Source organism: Cynocephalus volans, chromosome 11 (genome assembly GCF_027409185.1).
Source record: "Cynocephalus volans isolate mCynVol1 chromosome 11, mCynVol1.pri, whole genome shotgun sequence".
NCBI lineage: Eukaryota > Metazoa > Chordata > Mammalia > Dermoptera > Cynocephalidae > Cynocephalus > Cynocephalus volans.
In genome coordinates this window covers 101,417,470-101,441,670 of record NC_084470.1, presented here as the reverse complement: position 1 = coordinate 101,441,670, position 24,201 = coordinate 101,417,470, and the positions used below count along the sequence as shown (strand labels likewise).

General features: G+C 50.1%; 1 protein-coding gene across 1 annotated transcript in view; it reads right to left on the bottom strand.

Annotated features, from left to right (window-relative positions):
* Window positions 1–2,235: 2,235 nt before the first annotated feature.
* Window positions 2,236–24,201, bottom strand: part of SUSD4 (sushi domain containing 4) — a 132,431-nt gene continuing 110,465 nt past the window's right edge. Inside the window, exons 6-9 of the mRNA XM_063114694.1 lie at window positions 8,112–8,303; window positions 6,598–6,742; window positions 3,248–3,630; window positions 2,236–2,264 (exon numbers count right to left, since the gene is read on the bottom strand). Coding sequence (XP_062970764.1) covers window positions 2,236–2,264; window positions 3,248–3,630; window positions 6,598–6,742; window positions 8,112–8,303 — 749 coding nt within the window. The remainder of the gene's footprint in view (window positions 2,265–3,247; window positions 3,631–6,597; window positions 6,743–8,111; window positions 8,304–24,201) is intronic.

The window sequence follows — 24,201 nt, the reverse complement described above, 5'->3', positions numbered from 1 at the left end:
CTGGTCTGCTGTCCAGCTCCTCACCCCTGAGGTGGCGTGAGAGCAGTGATTCCCTCCAGTGACACGCAAGGGCTTCCCGGGGTTTTTAAAAGAAAAGAAAGTCAGGATCATGACATACTTGGCATATCATGAGGATTCTTTTCTGCCACATAAGCTCCTTGTATTGAGAAAAAAACACACATTGTAAACATTTGCTGATGAGACTCTGATGTGGCCACAAAGTAGAGGGACGGAGACGAGGGTCCCGGCGATTTGATGAGACCTTGTCGGATGCTGCAATTGAACAGGGGTTAGGACAACGTTGACATAAATACTTGATGTATGTGGTTCCCATGGAGCCTGTCTCCCAGGAGCTGGGGCTGCAGCTGAGGCTCTGCATGTGGCTGCTGTCCACTTTGGGGGAGGTGAGGTGAGCCTCAGAGATAGCCCCGCATGCCTCTTCAACCTGCGCAGTGGGAAGTGAGGTGTCTACTCGGAGTCACTGTGTGGGGGTGGAGGAGAGCTGAGACCTGGCTGCCTGGTGGAGGTGCCCACCCTGACCCTGGCTCCCCGCCAGCCTGTGCTGTCTCTGAGCAGGCCAGGTGACACCTAACCACACCCACCTGTGAAAACCAACTCCTTTGAGTGGGGCTTATGGTACAAAACTGTGCCAGTGGCAGGAAGCTGTTGCCAAAGGAAGCTACAATTACCAAGCACCATCGCCCACATGCCCAGTGCCACTGTCCCTGCTGTGGGCGGGCACCACACCCCGAGACACCAGGCGAGGCAGGTACTTTCCACATGTTGACTCACATTCTTAATCCTACATTTTATTCCATCTCCTGTGATCGCTGTCACCAACCCTCTCCTGCCCACCCGACTCCACTCCTCTATTAAAGTCATGCTTCACACCATCATTTTCTTTTTAATTTTTAATCAGTCTGTGTCAGGAAAAAACAGGACTTGCTCAAGCTTCCAGCTCTCACTGCTCCATCAGCATAGCAATTTTGTGCATCAGAGTTTTGTTTATGTTTGTCTAAAACCCAGAGGAGGAAAGGAATCAACTCCACAGATCAACATGTATTTGAAGAGACACTTCAGGACTCAGAACATTATCTATCAATCAGTTTCTTAGAACCAACCCGCCCCCTGCAATGGGCACCACGAAACCCTCACAGTGGAAGTGCAGGGATGGCAGGTGGGAGGGGAGGGCTGCCTTTGGGCTGGGAGGCCAGCCTCCCCACGGCGCGGGACAAAACGAAGAAGCAAATGAATCCCACCTCCTACTGTATTTGGAGTGGAATATGTTTACGGAAACAATTTCTGTTTTGGAAAGTAGAATATGGTTGAGTTTGGGAGTGAGGACAGCGGTAAGTCAATGGAAAGGCTTGTGACTCAGACAAACTGTTGAGCAGAGTCTACTTGAGATGCTGAAAGAAACACTACCTTGGCTATTTCCTTCACTGTGACATATATTTGAACATATTCTGGCCATTCATAGAGTCACAGGTTTATCCAATGCGTGCATCCATGTGCATTCCATGAATACAAATATTGACGATACGTCACCAAAGGATAGCACAGGGTACATGAGCTCTACTTTTTGAAGAAGTTTCCAGAAAGCAGAGTCTGTCTCCTTTCCTTCCTCACGGGAACAGCCACATCCTGCTTTAGTCTTGCTTTGAGCAGCGTTGTCCAGATGGAGGACTGTCGAAATGGTACTGGGAACCCTTCCTTTGGGGGCTACCCCTCGTAAGCACACGGGGGCTCTGCTGCTCGGCCAGCCTCTCCACACTCACTTTCCACAGAGGCTAGAAGAGGCCTTTGAATTTGGAGTCCAGAGACAGTTTGAAGCAGATTTTAGAAGCGAATTTACATAATGTGACATGCTTTCAGAGGCGCAGGGAGTACTCATAACACAAGTCAACAGCATGTGTGAGTGTGTGAGACATGCGTGCAACTGACCCATGTCCTGCAGCACGAGACACACTTACCCCCTCCACCCAGGATCGTGTGGGGTCCCCTCTGCCCTTGCTCCCCATGGCCTTAGCAGGTCCTCAAGCTTCATTTGAAAGCATGCCATTGCAGCTTGTCAGCCTTACTGTAGAGTCTGAGATGGGTCATGTGAACCCTATCCCCACGTACATAAGTTAGAAAAGGTCCCCACGCCCCACGCACTGCCCTTCCGTGGCCTCACTCCAAAGTACAAGGTTCTTTTCCCCCAAGGGGCAGCAGAGTCATTGGGATTTTGCACAGTTAGGGATCTTCTTCCATTAGAGGGATCTCTGTAAAAGAAGAGATGGTAATTAGCTTATTATAACCAAAAAACACTGTGACAATCTAGAATTATAAAGCCTTATTAAAATATCTACAATTTCCAAAATCAGTGGGAAAATGTTAAGTTCTACATAACAGTTAACAATCAAATAAACAACACCTATTTGCTGAAAAATATTTGTGAGCTTATTTCCTGTTTATAAAAAATAAAATGTTAGATTTTAAACATGGACCCTAAAGGTCATACAAGCCAAAAGGTTGCAGATTCAAGTACACAGAGAGGCCCCATGGCTTGCAGAAAAGGACCCAGCAGACCTCTGTTTCTGTGCTGTTACTGCCATCTCCTGTGGATGTAAGCTGGAATCAGTGCTTATTTGTAAAGTTGTGCTTGTCCCCCCTAACCCCCAAAGAAACTAAGCCCTAATTAACCTGATGTTTTCTCCGCTTTACCATGAGCTACACTCGCCCTTCCTTGTGACAGGCAGATGCATGTGCATCTTTTCCTTCAATCTGGGAAAAGTAATGTCTGTGTACACAGAACTGCTCCAGGCTGGGTGCCCGGGCACACTGCTGGGTCTAGTGCACGCATCCGGTCCTTCCTCCTCACATGAGTGTGTTATCCTGTTCCTAAGCCCTACTTTCAGAGGTCCTGCCTAATTAAAAGATAGAGAAGAAAAACATGCTGGATCATACAATGCTATAAAAACAAAGTGCTGTCCACCATAGCCTTTCTCCTTTGGATAGCTTGGTGTCTTTTCGTGCCTCCTGAAATTTCTATTAATAGCCTCATTCCGTGTGAGACAAAGATCATTCTGTACAATAATTGGCTTGCTCACAGCCTCTGCACTGGAGACAGCAAGAAGCAACTGAAGCTGAGTGAGGGGCAAGTGGATTGATTCGGCCCTGGGGAGTGGGGGATCTGCACAGCCAGGGAGGGGTTGGTTTGCGGAGGTGTTTGCAGGGGTGGCTTGGGCCTCGGGGAAACACTTACCATCTGCAATGTCGATGCCTGGGCTGGTGGATGCCACCTCCCCCACCGTGCTAGCAATTGTGTCAGGGTTGTCAGAAGCAGGGTGGGTGCCCTCTTGGCACATGGAGGGTGAATATAGACTCTGGAGCAGCTCGGAAGAGCCTGAGATGCTGTCACAGGTTTCTGACTCCCCTGGACCCGTGTCCATGTCCCCTGAGCCAGGGTATGCTGGCGGGCTCTGGTCATCCACAGGTAAGGGGCAGCCCTGGCCCACGGAGGCCAGGTATCCAGGGCCTAAGGCACTCAAGCCACCACTCACAGCCTCATCGTAGGATGGGAGCATGACGGGCACGCCGTCCACCACCACGAAGTTGGGGTCACTGCTTGAACTCCTGGGAGGCCCCCTGTACAAAGGAAAGCGGTGTCCACATGTCAGAGCACTATGCCACCCAGGGAGGAGGCCACCAGTCCCCCACCACTGCAAGGGTCCTTGGGCCACAATGGCAGGAGGGCCCGGCATGGGTGGTGGTGCAGGAGACCCAGCCTCCTTTCCAGCCTGCTCCGGCCACGGCCACACTCTGGAGAGGGGAGGATCCCTCTTCTCCCTCTCTCTGCCCCCTCTTTCCTGTTGCCTGGGGCTCTGTTCTCTCCTGTGTTTCCTTCCTCGCTCCTTTGCCCTCCAGGCTTGGCCTATGGCCATAAACTCACTGGGTGGGACACCACTTGGCCCACTGCAACACAGCACCCTGACGTGCCCCTGCAGCAGCCCGCGGGACAGTGCTGTTAAAAGTGTAGGGAACTGTGGAGCGCTCGCCTTGCCCGTGCCTGCTTTCTGTGTCCTGCCGCAGTGCACAAACCACCAGTTTCGGTCGACAGAAAAACATCCACAGGGGAGCAAAGGCAAGTGGTGGGCACCTCCTCACTGCCTCATTCAGGTCACTCGCCCCCCTCTGACCACTTTCACCTGAGTGGGGCCTGTGCTGGCTGGGGCGGCGTGTGCCCGCTGTCCCCGTGGGTGCTCCCGCACTGGGGCACACTGCGGCTCCTGGCCCAGCCGTGGTGCCACATCACCTGCACATTCAACACTGCCGGGTCTGAGCCAGGCGGGGTCTGACACCAAAGCCGGGGATCCTTGGCCACCACACTCTGCTCCTGCCCCAAGGGGATCTGAGTGGCTGATGAGCAGCCAGTAGAACTCGGTTTCTTATTTCCTCAGCTGGGACTGGAAGAGCAGACAGCCAGGGTGGGCACGCCTGGGTCCCCGGCGCCGGCAGCAGGGGCTCCACAGCCCCAGGAGGGGAGCCGTGTGGACATGGCTGTTGAGGAGGGGAAGCATCAGCATGTCTCCTCATCCTCATGGGACAGGCTCCAGTCCATTGACTTCTGGAAGCATCCTGCAAAGGCTGAGAGATTATGGCACTGGCTGCCGGTCCACAGCTCAAAGGCTACCCAGAGAGGGTGGGACACCCCCGAGGCCACACTCGTCAGCAGGTGGGGGCAGCAGGGAGGGACGAGCAGCTGTGAGTTGGTGCAGACTTGACAAATGGCACACCTGCCCCCTGGCCAGCTGCTGTGTCGTCTCCTGCGGGGCTTCCAGCCTCCTCGCTGCCTAGGCCGGGCGGCCGGCTGCCTCTCTCTGCTCTGCTTCTCTCCCGCGCCGTGGCTCCCGTGACCCGGCAGCTCCCCTCCGCTGTGCCCGCCCGTGCCACCGCCCGTGCCGCTACCCACACCCTGGCCCGGCCACCCCTGCAGGGCCTGCTCCTGTGGGGCTGGAGGAGAGTGTGCCTTCACGGCTTGCCCTTGACAATCTTATCGTCTGTTTGGATAGAAGAAACCAACCTTCCCAATACAACCAGAGACAAATATAAGACGCAAATACTCAAGGGCTAAAGAACACCAAGTGAAAGAGTTTTGAGAATGTTTAAAAAGCATCTTAATATTTAGTCGATATCCTGGAAAATTTTCTTCCAAGCATATATAAAACAACAGCTCTGCGAGCCATTTAAAAGTGCTCTAACGTATATAAATCCCAAGTGTGTAGTTCAGCTTTCTCCTTGTAATCCACAGGCCTGCTTTAGATACCATAATTGCTCAATGATGGTTCCTTAATTAATAAATAATAATGTTGAAGACCGGGAGACTAGAGGGCACATTTGAGAGGGAGGTTCCAGCACCTCAGCAAGGGCTGGGCTATGGCACCAGATGGCACCGCAGACCAGGTGAGGGATGCAGGGGATCCCCACACCTGGCACAGTTTTTGTGGCTGGGCAGAGGGTGTGCCTGTCAGGTTGTGACCACCAGGCAGGGGAGAGAGAACTGCTTAGTGAGGAGAGGCCATCCGGAGCTGTGAGGGGAAGGGGAAGGTGGGCGGACGCTGTCTGCAGCAGCTCTGCCCCTTCCTCAGTGCCCACATGCTGGCAGGTGAGAGGCATGCTGGATTTCCCTCAAGGAAGAGGGAGATGTAGGTCACTCTGGAGCCTCCTCCCCCGCTGCCCCACACACCTTTTCCCAAGGGGTACACAGGATGCAGGGGCTAGACTGTCACTGTGGGCAAACACAAATGCCCTTTTCTGAAGCATCAGGTCCCCAGATGAGAAGACTGTGACATGGGCGCAGAGTCCGAGGCAAGGGTGGCTGTACCAGCAGCCCTGGCCAGTGTCGTGTGGTGCTGCTGCCTGGCCCTTCTGCGCCAAACGCTCACAAGCTCACCCCTTCGCATTCTAAATGATGGCCCCCTGTCAGCAGGAGTGCTGGGTGGCTCTTCTTTGCTCCACAGGGTGCTGGCATAACCCTCTTGGGCCATGATGACTGTGAGGGGAAGACCCCAGCCCAAGCTGACTGGTGCAGCCGAGATGGATGGGGAACCCCTCAGGACGTCCCCTTCTGCAGGTTCAGCTCTGACTCCGAAGAGTCTCACTAGCCCCTTCCCAATCCCCACACCCACATGCCCTCTCCCCTTCCTGAAGCTTGCCATCGCACATATACACCGACCTCTGTTGTGTCACCCACCCCAGCCTGTCTCCTAATCAGTTGTGTGTCTGTCTTATCCTTCCTGTGGACAGCAAGCTCCATGGTGCCTGAAGCCAGGGCCACACACGGTGGGGACGACAGTGGGAATGGGGCCCAGGGTGGGGCATGCACATACTGCAGCCCGGACACTGCGCACCTTCTCCAGCCCCCACAGCACCTGCCTGAGAACGGTCTACTGGGAAAGGAAAGATAGAAGTGAGGCCTGTCTCCAGTGGGGTGCTCTGACCCCAGACACCCCAAAACATCCCAGGAAAGTCTATTCAGTGCTCCCTGGTTCCTCTCAGACCTTAGCTTTGCACTTGTCACATCTTTCTCTGTGCTGAGCCCAATGAGGCACTGACCTGGGGGGGAAGTGGGCCTTGAACTTGGTCTGGAACATCCTTGCCAGGATCACAAGCAGCAGTACTAGCAGCACGCTGGTTGCCGTGAATGCCACGATCTTCCACGTGGTCAGGAGGGTCTCATGGGTGCTGGGCCATGTTTGCTCTGCCATGAGAAAGACAAAGTCGTGCATGAGGCTCCCCGATGGGCACTGAGGTCCCCTGTGTGCTCATTTTCCAGATTCACCTGGCACACAGACGCTCCTGACCTCTGGGGCTCGGCAGAGATGCCACACACCCCCGTGCCGCTCACGTAAATTGCATGAGGATCCACACAACACTAAAGACCCATCTCCAGCCTGGGCTCTGCCGGGTTGAAGATGGATCTGCACGTTCACATTCCAGACGCAGGGTGAGAGCTTGTGAGGGCCGAGATAATGTACCTGCTTCTTGGGCAGAGAGAAAAGATGGAGGCCAGGGGAGTCTCTCTTCCTGAGAAGCTGTTTGGAAGCCGACCACGGGCCGGGGGAGTGAGAGGCTGGGCTAGGCCCTTTGCTTGTGTTCTGGGAGATGCTGTGGTTGGGTGAAGAATGCTGCAGCAAGGAGTGGGGCAGGAAGAGGACAGGCCTGCTCCAGGGCCCCCACCACCTCTGGTATCAGGCTCTGCCAGGAAAGGGCAGCAAGAGTGGACCCTCCCAGAAAAGAGTTCTACCCTTCTGGCACAGGCCAGCTGCCCCTAGACATCTCCCTGTGGTGGTGCAGCATCTCTCTGAGGTGCTTCTCTGCACGTCCCCCACTGGCTCACATGGTGTCTTGTGCCTGCAGAGGCCAGCTGTTGGAAGTGCTTCCCTCATGCACCGTGTCCAGGGAGAAGTAGGAGCCATCACCAGTGCTGGTGCAGCCGGAGAAAATGGGCAGACGGGGGAGGGCAGGAGACAAGGGTGCATGCTGGTTCTCAGGCCCCTGTCACGTGGCTACTACCTTGGCGTGGTGAAGCCAGTTTGCAAGTGATTTGTTATTAACTATGAAGCACTGAAGCTTGCCAATAACCTACTTTTTTATTAGTGAAATCAGGTGTCACCCACGATGCTATCATCTGTATTCTGATATGCATCCTTGAGTGGAAGAGAGAGGTGTAGCTGTGCATGCCTTTGGTCCCAGGGCAATGTGCATAATTCTGGTCCCACCCATGGCCTGTGTCCTTGCCAGGGGAAGGGGACAAAGCTGGGAGAAAACAGTGCACAGACGCTGGTGGTCCTGCCAGGATGGCTAGGGATCTAGGGACCCTGTTCAGAGAGTCAGCACTTTAACCTGGGATTGGGCAGGTTACTACTTCTGACCCTCTGAACAGGGCCTAGAATCATCTGGCACAGAGGCCAACATCAGCCCCATGTACCCACAATGACATGTTTCTATGTCCTGTTCCTGACACGGGGCATGGGAGAAAAAATGCATCTCAGGACATAACCACCAACCACTGGGTAGGGACTATCCATGAAGGGTCAGCCTCCTCCAAGGAAGGCCTTTGATCTTACCTGATTTGATGCAGTAGACTTGGTAGGAAGGAAACCACTCTCCGTACTGGCAGGTGATGTACTTGTAGTCACTGGTGAGGCTGTAGCCGGGATCGCAGTAAAACTCCACCACAGTTCCGTGGTTGTAGCGCTCGCAAGGCCGCGGGTGGCAGATGAAATCACCGTGACTCACCATTGGAGGTAGAGGACAGACTTGGGCAGTGGGGAGAATAAGAGTTTCAGAACCACATGCATGTGCTGTCTGAAGCCCTAAGACATGGACTGCTCTAGGACTCAGTCACTCAAAGATGTGCTTATAAGTCAATCACTGCACTACTGAGTTGTACCAGAGATGGTCCCTTCTTTTGTATTTTCACGTAAGGTCAATCAGAAGCCTGTTATAATATTCAGAGCACGTGCCACTATCACATGGCACTGTGAAGTGCACTGTAAAAGAGGCTCTTTTACAATGTGAAGAGTACACCTATTTAATAGACGCCATTAACCTACTCTATTAATAATGCATGCTATTATGTGCCAGACAACCTAGTAAATAAAATTAAGATATGTATGGACAAAATCTTTACCGAAAGGCACAGCGATCCCAAGCCTGTTTCTGTGACCACAGCAGTAACTTGGGACTGTTCCAATCACAGGGCAGTGCCCCTCACCTGATCCCCCAATGCCCTGCTGTTGTGTGGTGGGTGACACACGGAGCAGTTCTTCTAGCTCCGCTTTCAGACCAGGCCATGGCCTCCTGCTCACACGCACAACCTGGCCGGCAGGAAACGAGAGCTAGGACCTCGGTGCTGGGCCTGGTTGGACCACCAGGACACTGTGGGACCTATGCAGGTCACTTATCCTCTTTAAACCTGATTTTCTCCTCTGTAAAGTGGAAGCTGATTCTGTCCTGGATAATGTTTTAGGGTTTTCTGACTCCAATATTCCATGATGTTAGGAGAAGAAAATAGTTGTTTTCAGTCTCCTGTTCTGAGACTGCACTCTGGCTTACACGGTAGGAATGTAACCAGAAAGGCAGTGACCAGAAAGATGGCTTTGGTGGGACTGGTGCTTGTTCGTCTCAGGCCACAAAGAGCTCTCTCCTGGAGTAGGACTCAGAAACAAACAGCACCGTCACTTAAACATTCTTCAAGAGACAATCAAACCACAAATCTTCCAGGGCCAACTTCAAACGCACACCTGTGGAAAACACTAAGAACTCTGATAAAACTAAAGTAAAACGAAAGAGACAACTTCTAGCCCCTTCCTGGGGCAAAGTAAACGCCCTGACCAGCGTGGAAGCGCAGGCTCCGCCCGCCGCCCACAGGCTGCAGGAAGGTAGCAGGACGCTCGCTGCTGCTGCTGCCGGTGCCCCTCCGCGTGCCCACCTGCCGGCGGCGGTGGAGGGTGAGAGGCACTTCACAGACGCTCCTCTATTTGCAGACGCTCCTGCAAACAGCGCTGCAGTGGAGATCTGTGGGCTCCTTCCAGATGTGGAAACGTAAACTCAGAGAAGCAACTAGTGGGGTGAGTAGGAGGCCAGGCTTGCCCCAGGTAGGCCTCGCGCAGAATTCTGCCTGAGCTTCGGGGTCCTCTCTGTGAAACGGGGGTCTCTGAGGGCTTAGTTCACAGCCTGCAGATCGTAAGCGCTCACTTGGGGACAACCAGGACCCGGGTATCTAAAGAGGGAACGTAATGAGGTGACAGCTCCCATGAGTGACGGAACAGTGGAGAAGCCAGCGGGGCACCCTGAGATTAGCAAGCGCAGGGAGCCACCACCACCCGGCTGGCAGGATGCAGGGGTTCTCGTTGCTGGGGTCCCCAGAAGTTGGAACCGCAGAGGTCTGTGTGGGGACTGGAGCCTGAGGGAAGCCAGACACTGCTGGAGAGAGTGAAGGAAAAGCAGCTGGTGCCGACGCCTGCCCGCCCTCCATGCTCCTCTGGACAGTGCCAGCGGGGAGCCAGCTGACGAGGGGGCCTGGGAAGTGGCCTGCAGTGGCAGCCTGTCTGCCATGCAACATGGTGCGGTGCAGCCGGGCCCAGGGCATGCTCAAAAAGTGGCGGCTTTCAGGTGGCTACTGCGAGGTCCCCGTGGGTGGACACCGGCAGAGTCAGGATTTGAGCTCCGACTTTGAGGCAGGAGCTTTCTGCTGCTCAGGGCATCCCCTGGCTGGCAGACACCGCACTGCCCCTGGCATGGAGCACATAACCCCACGCACTTCCAATTCCTCAAAGGGAGCTCTTTTCAAGTCCGCTGCCTCCAGGGTGTCCTGGGAATATGCCTGGGAGGTAAACAGGCAGCAGGAAAGGAAAAGGGAGGGAGAGCTGGCCCTGGGAGGTCCAGGATGCGGCAGTGAGGGCTCTTCCCTCCCCAGAGGCCTTGTCTGTGCCATCTTCTCCCACTCCGTTCTTACAAGAACACATGGAAGGGGACCCCAGTGGCCTCCAGGGCTGACCGGCTTATCTGGCTGCCCCGGGGGACCCTCCTCCACACGGCAGTGAGTGCTCCCCAGTGCAGCTGTGTGCTCAAGAAGGCCAGAAGAGGAGGCCCTTCCATGGTCAAGGGTATGCTGAGTGTCCAGATGAACGGATAAAGAAAATGCAGGCTGTTTATACATATATACTATGCGATATTATTCAGCCTTAAAAAGGAAGGAAATCCTGCCATTAGTGAGAATGTGGATGAAACTGGAGGACCTCACTCGCAGAAGCCAAAAGACACAAAGTTGCAGTTATGCATGGAGAAGGGGCCTAGAGATCTAATGACCAGCGTGGGGGCTGTAGTTAATAATACCACACTGTGAGGAAAATGGAGACAGACTGGTCAGGCTCCCTCACCTCACATCCAGCTGAGCATAACTCAGCATGTCTGTTGTAAATACGTTAACTGTGCATGTGCGCCCATGTGTTCCTTGGTTATCTGACTCTGGTATAAAAGACAATGGCTCTGAGGCTGGGGGCTGAGCTTGTGTCCCTGTCTGAATAAAGTATGTCAACCTTGCCGATGGCTCCCAGGATCTTTTTCCAATTACCTAGCGTGCAACCTGCATATGAAGGGTCTGTGACCCAGTCTGCACAGAATGGGTCTGAAGGGTCTGTGGCCCAGCGCAGCATACACTGTGCCCTGGTAACTGGCTAGGGCAGACTTCAGGGCTCTCACCACATACATGCACACACACACACACAGGTGACCAGGTCACCTGTGAGGAGAAGGACATGCTACTTTGCTAGACCGCAGTATTCATTTCACTGTGTATATGTACACTGAAGCATCATGCTGCCCATCTTAAATACATAGAATATATATATATTTTTATTTTCAAGGGTATACAGAGCAGCAGGCTCTCCTTCTAGCAGCCTCTCCATACAAGTCCCTGAGGACCCCTATAGGATTGGAAAATTATCAGAACTGTCTTCAAAGCCCAAAAAACCTCATGAAAGAGGCCCTGTAAATACATGCAAGTTTGATAAAGGCAGCATTTTTTCTCTTTTGGCCTGAAGGATAAATGACTGCTGAAATCACTGCATTACCCCAGAGACAAATGGTCTCATGACATGCTAAGGAATTACTGTACTGTACAGATTAATCATTTAATGGGGCAAAGGGAGGCAGCCCAGTGTGAGGGCAGGGGCGCAGGTTGTGGAGTTACCCAAGGTTGTGTTCACACCCCAGTTTACTACTGACGAGCAACGGGTACTAGACAGCTGTCTAACTTTCCCGTGGGTCTCAGCTTCTCCATTTGCATAACGAGAGGAATAATCCCAGCTCCTGTGGTTGCTGTAAGATGAGAAGCTGTATGTAAACTGCACAATGTAAATGTCTGGGACACAGAAGGCACTTAACAAATGATGACTATAGTATCGCTGGTGCCCAAACTTGTCGGAGTTCCCGTGCTGGGGCACTGCCAGGCTCCTTCCCCAACTGAGATACCTGGACTGTGCCAATGCAGCCCCAAACATTCAGAGAATCTGGATGTATCTCACCACCACGTTTTCTCGGAGGCCAGATAAAAGCCATTCACTGTGGAGGCTTTAATTCTGAGCCTGTCATAATGGGCTTGTAATGGAGACGCATCTTCCCCAGATGGAAACATTTATCTTCACATCTTGCTGTGCTTCTAATGGGGGCGCATAGCAGGCCATTGGCTCTGCTGTAAAGGAAACCCCATGTGGGTGCAGTCAGGGTGAAGGGTGGGGTGTGTTTCTTTTAACTTGGAAGGAAGCAACAACAAAAGTATTGTTAATTACCAACTTGGGGATGCTTGTTTTAAAGTGTCAGTGTAGGAGCACCTAACCTCTACCTCCTACCTACAGCCCCTCACCATGGGCTAAACGACCCCTCCCCTCCACACCTGCCCTGAGAGGCAGGCAGTGCTACACAGGTGCACAGACACACACACACACACCCCCGCCCAGCTTCAAGTAAATGGCGAACAGCCTGTTAACAATGGCCATGTGGCTAGCTCTGAAATAACCCCTGCATTCCAGGAAATTCCAGGAGTAAAAGTGGAGAGGCTTTACCTTAGAACTCCTTCAGGCTCGGCCTGTGACTCAGATCTGGTCAGTCGCCAGTTCTAAGCAAAATATACCTGTGAAAACCTGTGGGTGGCATGAACAAAGATTCTTCTGCAACTCTATTTTATTAATGTTTCTTACAACTTCAGAAATTAGTAGCAACAGTTACTGCTTTTGTGAGGCTTGGCGTCTGGACATTCGGTGGCTACAGGCAGCATCCAAGAGAGGCTCTGCTGAGATGCAGCCAGACGCAGATAATAGTGACTTTCCGTCACGTGTCAACGTGCTACTCCTTGTTTGATGACGAAGGGTTATGGCTGCTTTCAGACTAGCGGGAAAACTCCAGCCAACCCAAATGGCTGCAGTGTACAGTTTTCACTGTATTTAGTTTCTTGTGGAACCTAACAGAGGAGGGCTAGGTAGGGGAGGGTGCAGAGACGTGAGACTCTCAGTCTACCCTGCATTGGCTAAGTATGGCCTGAGCTGGGACTGGACAAGTGAGCTCAAGCCTGCTATCTGCCTGCAGTTTCCCCAAATAATCCCTTCCTCCTGGTCCAACCTCCCGGCAATTTAGCATCCCTCTCTCACTCCCCGCCCGCCTCTGGCTATCTCCTGCTATTCAGATTTAATTCCAGCACGAATGCCAGCTTCTTCAGGAAGGCTTCCCCAAGCACCCAGGCAGTGATCTTGGAATTCCTGGGCACTGGGCCTTTTGCATGCCTTGTACTTGCACAGATCCGTGAACTCTTTGAGAGTAGGGGCCTTGTCTTATAAATTTCTATAACTCCTGTAGCATCCAGCACTATTCTAGATACATATTTGTTATTCGAACAAATACAAAATCTAAAGTCTTCACAATAAATCAAAGCCCCTTCCCTGTCCACTGCTCTCACATTGGCAATGAGCTGTGGTTTTCGTACTGTATCTGGCCCCATTTTTTAATGGAAAGAAAAGTTGAGACATGACAACAGCTTTATCACAGTTTCTTCACCAAATGGATTCAACAGGCAAGGATCTGTGTGCATCCTAAGGATGCCTTAGTGATGAGAGACAGAGTGTACCAGTCCCACCTCTGAGATATGCACTAAAATCAAGAGGTCAAAGTTCCTAACACCTTCAAAACAATGCCCATGCATTCTTTCCACAGTGCACTAACAAGTGTGCAGATCCTGGTGAGTCAAGATAGGGCTAGGCCTGTGAATCAAACTGACCCATTTTCCATGCAGAAGACATTTGGTTACATTTCCACTCCTCAGTCATGAGACCACAGGGCACATCATTACACCATGGCCCTGGTAACTAACCTGATAAGATAAACTGAGATAAGAGGGGACAGATATTCGCAAAACCCTTTCCCAAGGCTTATTTCCCATACTTGTAAAATTGAAGTTACAGATTAATCTTAAGACCCCTTTAGGAATTCCCACATGAACACAAAGCTTCAAGGTGACTGCCACAATGACCCTCCTGGGGTGATGATAATGAATAACACCACCATCTTGGACCTACTGAGCAGGCACAAGGACCAAAGCCCTAACTGAGCATGTGCCCATGACACAACCAGGAAGAACAGAGTGGACCACCTCCAGAGGCACAGAATGATGACGCTGGCCTGCACCCCTTAACTCCTTTCCCTATAAAGGACCCCAAACAGCTCCCCTCGGGGGGCTAGCTTTCCTGTAGCTACCCCCTTATGCATAAGTCTATCTCCTCTTTTAATAAAGCATTGCTTGCTTTACTGCTGGGTACATTGTTCATCTCTGTGACTCTGGGACTCAAAAGCCTAATTCATAACACTGGTGCAGTATGGCATATGATAAAAATGTAATGTTTAATTCATACATCCTTCATTGCATAAGAACAACATTTGGAACAGAGAGGCGGTGGCGCTAAGTCTTGGTGTGGGGAGAGGACTTAAACATGGCGCAAAAATAAAGCACAGTAGCTGCCAGTCTGAGGTGTGGAAAATAAAGGGCAGGGAAAAGACATTCAGGTCTTCCTCCCCCAAAAAAAGTATAAAAATGAAAACATACCAAGACTATTTCTCTTGATTGGAAAATCTAAAGTTTTTTTTTTTTTTTTTAATACTTTATTTTTTAAGAGCAGTTTTGGGTTATTAAGCAATATTAAGCAGAAGGTACAGAGAGTTTCCATTAACCCCTTCCCCTCCACGCTCATGGAGTCCCCCATTATCAACAGCCCCCACCAGAGTGTGTGTTTGTTATAATTGATGAACCTACACTGACACATCACCACAACTGAGTCCATAGTTACATTAGTGTTCACTCTTGGTGTCGTACATTCTGTGGGTTTGGATAAATGTATACTGACATGTATGTGACTCTGTATGATACCTACAATGTATATTCATTGTAGATTCATATAGAGTAGTTTCCTAAAAATCCTCTGTGCTCTGACTAGTCATCCCCCACAACCACTGATCTTTTCACTATGTCCATAATTTTGCCTTTTCCAAAATGTCATATAGTTGGAATCATACAGTATATAGCTTTTCAGGTTGGCTTCTTTCACTTAGTGACAGAAATTTAAGTCTTCTCCATGTTTTTTCGTGGTTTGGTAGCTCATTTCTTTTCAGTGCTGAATAATATTCCATTGTCTGGATGTACCACGGTTTATACATTTGCCTACTGAAGAACATCTTGGTTGCTCTGAAGTTTTGGGAATTATGAATAAAACTGCTATAATCATCTGTGTGCTGGTTTTTGTGTGACATGTTTTCAACTCCTTTGGGTAAATACCAAGGAGCGTGATTGCTGGATGGTATGTTTAATTTTGTAAGAAACTGACAAACTCTTCCAAAGTGGATGTACCATTTTGCATTCCCATCAGCAATGAATGAGACTTCCTTTTGCTCCACATCATTTTCAGCATTTGATGTTGTCAGCGGTCCAGATTTCGGTCATTCTAATAGGTAAACAGTAGTACCTCATTGTTTTAATTTGCATTTCTCTGATGACATATGACATAGAGCATCTTTTCATATGCTTATTTGCCATCTGTATATCTTCTTTTTTATTTCTTAAAAGGGGTGACAATAATATTAATTTTAAAAAATATTAAAGAAAATATAGCTAACCATGTCCTCAGCTATTGGAAGTCAAACCCAATGACAACAACAAACCTTCAAACCACATCATCCAGCTTGAAGCAGTGTAATATCTGGGGTGTCATCTAAGTTAAACTCATTGCCAATGTACATTTAGGCAACTAGTATTAAGAAAATTGTGGGATGTAATTGTCAGTTATGAATCAGTTAAGGAAAAAATGTCTTTTTTTTCTTGCATATATATTATCACAAATTGTACTTATTCTTCATGCCCCTTGTCCAATCTCTCCTCATCCCCCTCTTCCTCCCCCCGCCTCCCTCTAATTACCCTAGATTTCTTCTCTCCTTTGGAAAGAATAATGGTTACTCTGTTGATTTGTTGCCTAGATGATCTATCCAATGCTTAGAGGTGTGTTCAGGTCCCCCAATATTATCATAGAGCAGATGCTTCTTCTGTCACTCTAGAATGGGCTTTGTGGAGAGAGACATCCTCTTCTTTTCTTTGGTCTCTGCTGATGACTCTCCTTGTGTCAATGCACTTGAGTGGCTGGTGGGATATCTGCATGGTGGTTGTGGCATCTAGTTGCTTTTGCGGCAGCTGTGGTTATTGTGGTGGCTGTGGTGGGCCACCCACATGGAAGTGATGTTTTTGTCATGCTCCTTGCCTGGTTGTGGGAGGAGGGGTTGGTCCCCAGCTCCATCTGTTTTTGTATTCTAAGTTGTTGTGAAGCAGTTGGGTGGCAAGGGGAGAGGGGAAGGGGGAAGGAAATAAGGTGGGAGAAGGAGGAAGGGGGTATGTGGCTGAGGCCTATGGTATCCCCCTTATTACTGCAGGGGAGACCAGGGGGCTTCCAGTGGTGGCCTGGTTGTTGCTGGGCTGAATGAAGGTGTCAGGGGGGCATGGCTGAAGCCCCTGGCCCCCTACCCCTTGTTTTCTTAGTTATCCTGGCTAGAGGCTTATCGATTTTACTACTCTTTTCAAAGAACCAGTTTTTGGTTTCACTGATTTTCTCTATTAACTGCCTACTTTCAATTTCATTGATTCCTGTTTTAATTTGTATTATTTCTTTTTTTCTGCTTACTTTGTATCTAATTTGCTCTTCTTTTTCTAGTTTCCTAAAGTGGAAACTTAGATTACTGATTTTAGATCTTCTTTTTAATGATATGCTTTTAATGCCAGAAATTTCCCTCTAAGCACTGCTTTACTAAATCCTGCAAATTTTGATATGTTGTGTTTTCACTTCACTTAGTTCAAAATATTTTAAAATTTCTCTTGAGATTTCTTCTTTGATTCATGTGTTACTTAGAAGCACGTTGTTTAATCTCCATGCATTTTGGGATTTTCCAGTCATTTTTCTGTTATTAATTTCTAGTTTAATTTCACTGTGGTCTGAGAGCAGACATCTTATGATTTCTGTTCTTTTAAATTTGTTATGATGTGTCTTATGACTCAGAATTTGTCTATCTTGGGTAAGGTTCCATGGGGCTTAAAAAAAGTGTGTTTTCTGCTGTTAGTGGATGAAGTAGTCTGTAGATGTCAATTGTTGTTTGATGATTGATGGTGTTGAGTTCAACTATGCCCTTATTGATTTTCTCTCTACTGTGCTCATTTCTAATAGAGGGGTGTTGATCTCCAACTATGATAGTGAACTTATGTATTTCTCCTTGCAGTTCTATCAGTTTTTGCCTCATGTAGTTCGACACTCTGTAGTTAGTTGCATACATATGAAGGACCGTTACATCCTCGTGGAGAATTGACCCTTTTATCATTATGTTTTTTGCCTTTTAGGATGCCTTGTGATTTTCTCTTGACAGCTGGACATAAGGGACCAGGTAAAAGGAACAGCTGTACATAGGCCTGTAGGGGTGTGGTGTTGAGGTGTGGGGAGGGGAGAGCTCTACATCCCTGTGACTGGGCCTCAGTCTCTTAGTGAGCTTGTGCTGCCTCTGACTAACTTCACACGTGCTGCTTGGTTGTTTTGTCACCCCTCACCCTCCCGCTTAGGTGGGACAGGATGGCTAGAACGGACTGGAGTCGGGTATTTCCCTTCCCCAGGCAGGTTAGACTCTGACAAAATCTCAGTGGGTTAGGCTCTGGTTAACTAGTTTCTCTGGAGGGCAGGCCTTGTGAAGAGCAGAGTGCTCTGGTATGTTTCAAAATGCTGCCTTTCCCTTCCCCCTGCCAGATGTATGAGGGGATTTTTTCTCTGATATTCACTGTAAGCACCTGGTAGAGCTCCTGGAGGAAAAACCCACAAAAGTGCCCCTCACCTCTAGCTCTGGCCCAGGCCCTGCCCAGTCACCCAGCTGACAGGATGCCCGGTGGTGACTTGGGAGGCAGATGAGTTAGGGCCTGAAGCCCAGCTCTGCCATTCACTGGCTGAATAACTTTAGGCAGATTAGCTTAAGACCCTGTCACTCAGTTTCCCCATCTATCAAATGGAGAAAATAACACACACTCGCTGGCATGATTGTGAGGACAGCATGAGCTAAAGGCCTAGCAAGTGGCTTGCTAAGGGAGGCTCCCACCAGGTACTAACATTGCTGGTGTGTTTGAGGGTAGGGACCTTGCGCCCCAGCCCTACCAGCAGCTGAAGCTGCTGCGGAGTTTGGGAAGAGGAAAGTGTTTGCCAGTTGCCAAGGATTCCCCAAATTCCTCACTCTTCTCCTCTGGCCTGGGCAGAAGTGTCTGACCCTGCTGCTTCTATGCCTCATGAGGGATGTGACAGAAGGCAGATCCTCTGCTTGTCCCCCTGCAGGCACATGGTCCAATTAAGTGTGTGAGTTAGGGGAGTGTCCCCTGGCCAGACGCTCCCTGTGAGGGGCAGCCCGGCCAAAAGTTGCCGTGGGGAGCCTTGCAACATGCTCCTGTCTGAAGACGCTGGCTCTGTGGTCATTCCTACATGGGGACACAAGAGGACCCTCCTAAGAAGATGTGGCTGCCTTGCTTTCAGGGGCCTGCAATGCTCTGAAGACTAACAGGTTTAGGAAGCCTTGCTGGGCTTCCTGCCTCGCCCTTGGCAAGTCTGGCTGGCTTCTTCTGGGAGGTTGCCCACACCATCCTCTGCACATATGGGGCTTCCCTGCGACACAGTCACCCAGCCTGAAGGGGACTCAGCTACCTTCTCCTGCCAAAATCACCCCTTCCATCTCTCCAGCCTCTGATTGTTTTCTGAAGGTGACTCACGGCTTCTTCTGGTGAGTGCCCCAGGGTCAGGTAGCAAATGCCACCTTGTGTTTTGGGGGTACTGGAAGCAGAAGCCCACGCTATCCTCACTACAAGTGTGTGGTTAGAGCATTTTCATTTGCTTACAGGCAAATAAATCCAAACCACTTCCCTCCTGTCCTTATGTACGTCTAGGCCCCAGTCCCCACTGTCTGAGCACAGGGAAGCTAAGTCATCCTATAGCTCAAAGCAAAACAAAGCTGAAAGAAAGTGTGATGCATTTCTAAGTGGGAAAAAAGTGCTCCTTCCCGATCTCTTCCTGCTTTGCATTGTCAGTACTATGGTACTCCCTTTGCCATAGATAAGGGAGCCGGTTACACTTGGACAGTCTGTATTTTGGACTTTCTGAAATAAGAGCCTCTTCACTCTCTTCTCTAAGTATACTGATCATATCCTTTCACTCATTTTTAAATTAATATATTTAACAAATATTTTTTGGACAACCGCTGAAACTGGATACTACCTTGGTTCCATCCTCAGATGAAAATAAGTAAACCAATGCATGTTGATGTGGCTGGATAAGCCTTCTCCTCTGTCTGCTGAAACAAACCATTAATACCACACTCTCACACCCTTGGGAGCTGGGATGGAACTTCCAGGTACCACATCTCCTGCAGGGGCCTGGAAGGCACCTAGACCAGAAGGAGTCTTGTACAAGATCCAACATGTACATTCTTCATGTACAAGATCCAACATGCATGCTGGTACTGGCAGGGGATTGGATAACCAGCGGCAAAAAGGTTTAAGAAACTGAAGGCAGGCCACTTCCCTTCCTGGGAAATGGAGATGAGACAGAGAGAAGAGCCACCATGTGTACCCCACACTGGAAACACAAGAGGAGGCTGGGAAAGGCCCTGGCCTGGGAAAGGTGGGACATCACAGGGACAAGTGTCTAGTGTGAGTGGGTCAGAGGGGCTGGTGCAGGTGGGGAGTAAGGGACAGGAGAAAAGGAACAGGAAGAGAGAGTTTGTGGGTGGTACAGTCTCCAGCAGGAGAGGCAGGTCACGTGGGGATGTCCTCGAGGTCTCGGCCCCTCTGTGTGTACAACGCAGGCCCCCCCCCCCCGAATCTCCAGCCCCACCCTGAGCTACAGATTGGATTCTACTACTGGAGGCTGGTAGAGAGCTGGGAGAAATTACCCGTCAGTTAAGCAACAGACTGATTTCAAGATAAGGAACTGCTCGTGTTACATCTGATCATAAAATCTCTGTGCCAGGATGGAGACCCATGGGAGGCAGAGAACTGACGTTGCTGGGGCAGGCAGTGTGTGCCAGAAACTACTATAGATGAGCTGTTCAGGGAAGGCCCCCAAGGAGGTGACTTTTCAACTGAAATCTAGAGCAGCCCTACTCACAGTGGGATCCGAAGACCAGTGCTGGTGCCTGTTTGCAATGAATCCATGACAAAATACACAGAGAAATCCATCTGGCCATGGCACAACATCCACGTGTGTTTTCAATTTCTACTTATTTAAATGCAATTTGACTACAGTTGAATCTAATAATAAAAAAATAGACTTGTCTTTGTCTTTTTATTTTTCCTAGAATCCATTTTTAGTGTGTATTATCAAGTATCGGTCTGCAACATACTGGAAATCAACAACTAAACCACTGGTCCTTTCACTACGGACAGATGAGAAGCCCTGATTCCATCATAAATGCAGACATGATCGTGTGACACAGGAAGACCAGGAAGGACCCGGCCACGGGAAGTGCTGGAGCAGAACGTGCCAGGCAGAGGGGACAGCGCACAGAGGTGAGCTGGAGGCATGAGGGATACCTGGGTGGTGGCTGTGTGTGGCAGGAGGGGGCTGCACAGGAGTGGGGAGGCAGATGGACCATGTGTGCAGGTCGTGGCCCCATGGCAAGTGTGAAGGGACACCATGAAGAGCAGGGACTGACGTATTTTAAAAGGCAGTTCCAGCTGCTGTGTGGAGAGCAGGAATAGTGGCAGGGCTGGGAGAGGTGGCTCAGACCAGGACAGCAGCAAGGAGAGGGATGGGACATATTTTGAATGTTCTAGTTCTGTTTCTATAATAGGACTTGTCGATAGATGGGAAGTAGGGACTACAGGAAGAAGAATCAAGGATGACTCCCTGATTTCTGACCTGGGTCAATGGTGCTGCCATTTACCATGTTAGGTTTTTGTTTTGTTTGTGTTGTGGGAATGGGCAGTACTGAGTTTGACTTTGCATTAGTTAGGTTTGAGCTGCCAGTGAGAAAGTCATCCAAGCATCAATCAGGCCACTGGGGAAAGCGTCTGGGGTAAATATAGAACTCAGGAGCCAAGAACACAGCAATAATACTGCATGAGCTCATGCTGCATGAGCTCCCCCAGGAGGGAGGGCACAGAGAAAAAGGAAGGACAGAAGAGGCTGGCAGTATGGACAGGTTACCGTAGATGTCAAAAGGCGAGCTGGTCTCAGCAAGAGGGAGTGGCTCCTAGCAAGCTACGAAAGACAGAGACAGAGGAGTGGCCACTGGATTTAGCCAAATGGAAGCCACCTGGAGGAAAGCAACTTCAGTAGAGGGTTAGAGGAAGCCACCTGCAGTACGGTGAGCAGTGAAGGGACAGAAATGGAGACACTCTTTAGAGAAGCGTGCAGCATGGGGCTGCTGGAGGGCTGCTCATGCGCTGGCGGGACGTCCAACACGGGCAAGATTGGTGGTGCAGGTGGGGGATGGAGAGGGCAATCGTGAAGACGGTGAAAGCAGATGTGCGTGGGGGCTGGCCTCTGATGGGAGCGGAGGAACGGAAGGGAAGAGCTGGCTATATAGGCACGAGTGGACCCCTGGCCGGGGAGGTGGAGGCGAGTGAGCTGCTCTCCGAGGGCCCCACTGTCCGAAAGAAGCAAGAAGTGAGACCATTGCCCAGAGGCGGGAGGGGAGCTCAGAGCTGAGAATTATGTATCACTTATCCACACGTTTCACATGTGCAAGAGAGGAAAATGAGGGTTAAAAATAGGCTGTGTGCCTCATGAATTCCACACCAATAATTTTAGGGGGACAGAAAAATGTGGAACATTGTGAACAGGTATACCTTCGACTTGATGATTTCCATTCCTCTGGGTATATTCCCAACAGTGGGATGGCTGGGTCGTATGGTAGATCTATTTGCAATTGTTTAAGGAACCTCCATACCATTTTCCATAGAGGCTGCACCATTTTGCAGTCCCACCAACAATGTATGAGAGTTCCTTTTTCTCCGCAGCCTCGCCAGCATTGGAATACTACTCAGCTATAAAAACGAATGAAATACTGCCATTTGCAACAACATGGATGGACCTCGAGAGAATTATATTAAGTGAAACAAGTCAGGCACAGAAAGAGAAATACCACATGTTCTCACTTATTGGAGGGAGCTAAAAATTAATATATAAATTCACACACACACACACACACACACACACACACACACACAAACCGGGGGGGGGGGGGAAGAAGATATAACAACCACAATTATTTGAAGTTGATACAACAAACAAACAGAAAGGACATGGTTGGGGGGGAGTGGGGGAGGGAGAAGGGAGGGAGGTTTTGGTGATGGGGAGCAATAATCAGCTACAATGTATATCGACAAAATAAAATTAAAAAAAAAAAAAAAAAAGAAAAATGTGGAACATTATGACCTGTAGCCTCAATTAAAAAAAAAAAAATCCTGGGCCACGGAGCCCAGGTGCCTTGACCGGATATTTTCGTTTTTTCTTTTTGCGGCTGGCCGGTAGGGGCATCCAAACCCTTGACCTTGGTGTTATTAGGCCATGCTCTAAACAACTGAGCTCATGGCTAGCCCTCTGGGTGTTTTCATTCTTACTTCTCCCAATGGTTCATACAGCTCCTGGAAGTCCTCTGTGGTGGAAGAGCTGTCCCTTTAGTCTGCATCCACATCTGCCCCGTAGGGCTGGGAGCAGGAGCTGCTGGCAGGTCAACACAGTCTACTTCCCCTCCTCTTCCTGGGCACACGGCTGCTCCACACTGCCCAGTGCCCCTTTTCCCTCTAAGTTCTGGTCAGTGGAACAGGAGCAGAAGTGATAAATACCGCTTCCAGGCCTGATCCTTGGAGCCTTTCCATGATCTGGCTGGAATGGAGGTGACCTCCCAAGGGGACCTTAGAAGCTACATATCAAAGACAGCAGAGCCTCCACTGGCCCCTGAATAAACAGGAGAAGAGGCACCAATTTCTAACATTCACTCACTACTGCAACATGAAAACACAATTCTATTTTGTTTGAGCCACAAGCCATTTCTGCGAACTTTCATACAGCAGTGACCTACCACATACCATACGGTTGGTATAAAGGATAAGTAACAGACGTGCATCTGCTTTGTGAAACAGCAAACTGTGCTCTCTCCAGCTGTCGGCTGCTGTTATCATGGCCCACACTCACTCTCTCTGCCACATTAAAGCTGCATTTGAAGAGTGCCTTAATGACTTAAGTCAGTGGTTCCTCAACCCTGCATGAACATTGGAATCCCCTGGGGAGCTTTGCCTAATTGGTCTGGGGTGGGTCCGGGACTTGGATAGGTCTTAAAAGCTCCCCAGGTGATTCTAAAGGGTAGTCAGCATTGAGAGACGCGCCTCACGCAGCTGCAATAGAGAAGAGGGGAAAAGGAGACTCTCTCCACTCTCCACCTGCTGAGGATGGCGGCTTACATGCTCAGTGGAGCCAGTGTGCAAGTCACACTGCCACGGACTCTGACCTTTCAGCAGGCTCTTGTGACACCAGCTGCAGTCCATGGGCCAGCAGCTTCAGGATCAGCTGGGAGCTTGTATGAAATGCTCACCCTCTAGCCACACCCAGACTTACTGAGCTAGAAACTTCATCTCAGCAAGATTCTCCAGTGATTCATGTGCACAGCACACTTTGGGAAGTGCCACCCCAGGCCAGGAGGAAATATAGCTGAGCTGGGAGGCCATGAGTGAGAAAGCTGGCTCTGAATGCGCACATCGTGACCTCAGCTGGCCTTGAAGAGCATAAGGAAGGGTGAGAAGCCAGCGATTCTGTGTACCGACTACAAGGGCACCATCTCCAGACAGCCCCACATGTCGTCTGTGCGGCTCTGAGAGGGACCAGGATGACAGGGACTGTTCGCTCAGATAGGCACAGAATCGCCCAGCCTCTGCCTTCAGGACTTCTCCTTACAGTCAAAACTACTACTGCACTAGCTGTGCCCAGTGCAGTCTAAGTTTGGGTAATGATTCCAGGAAGCTGCCTGGACCCTCCATGCCACAGTCATAGCTGTTTCCAAGGCTACATCCGAAACTTTGCTTTTAGCTCAGGGAAAAATCAATAAACATTACAT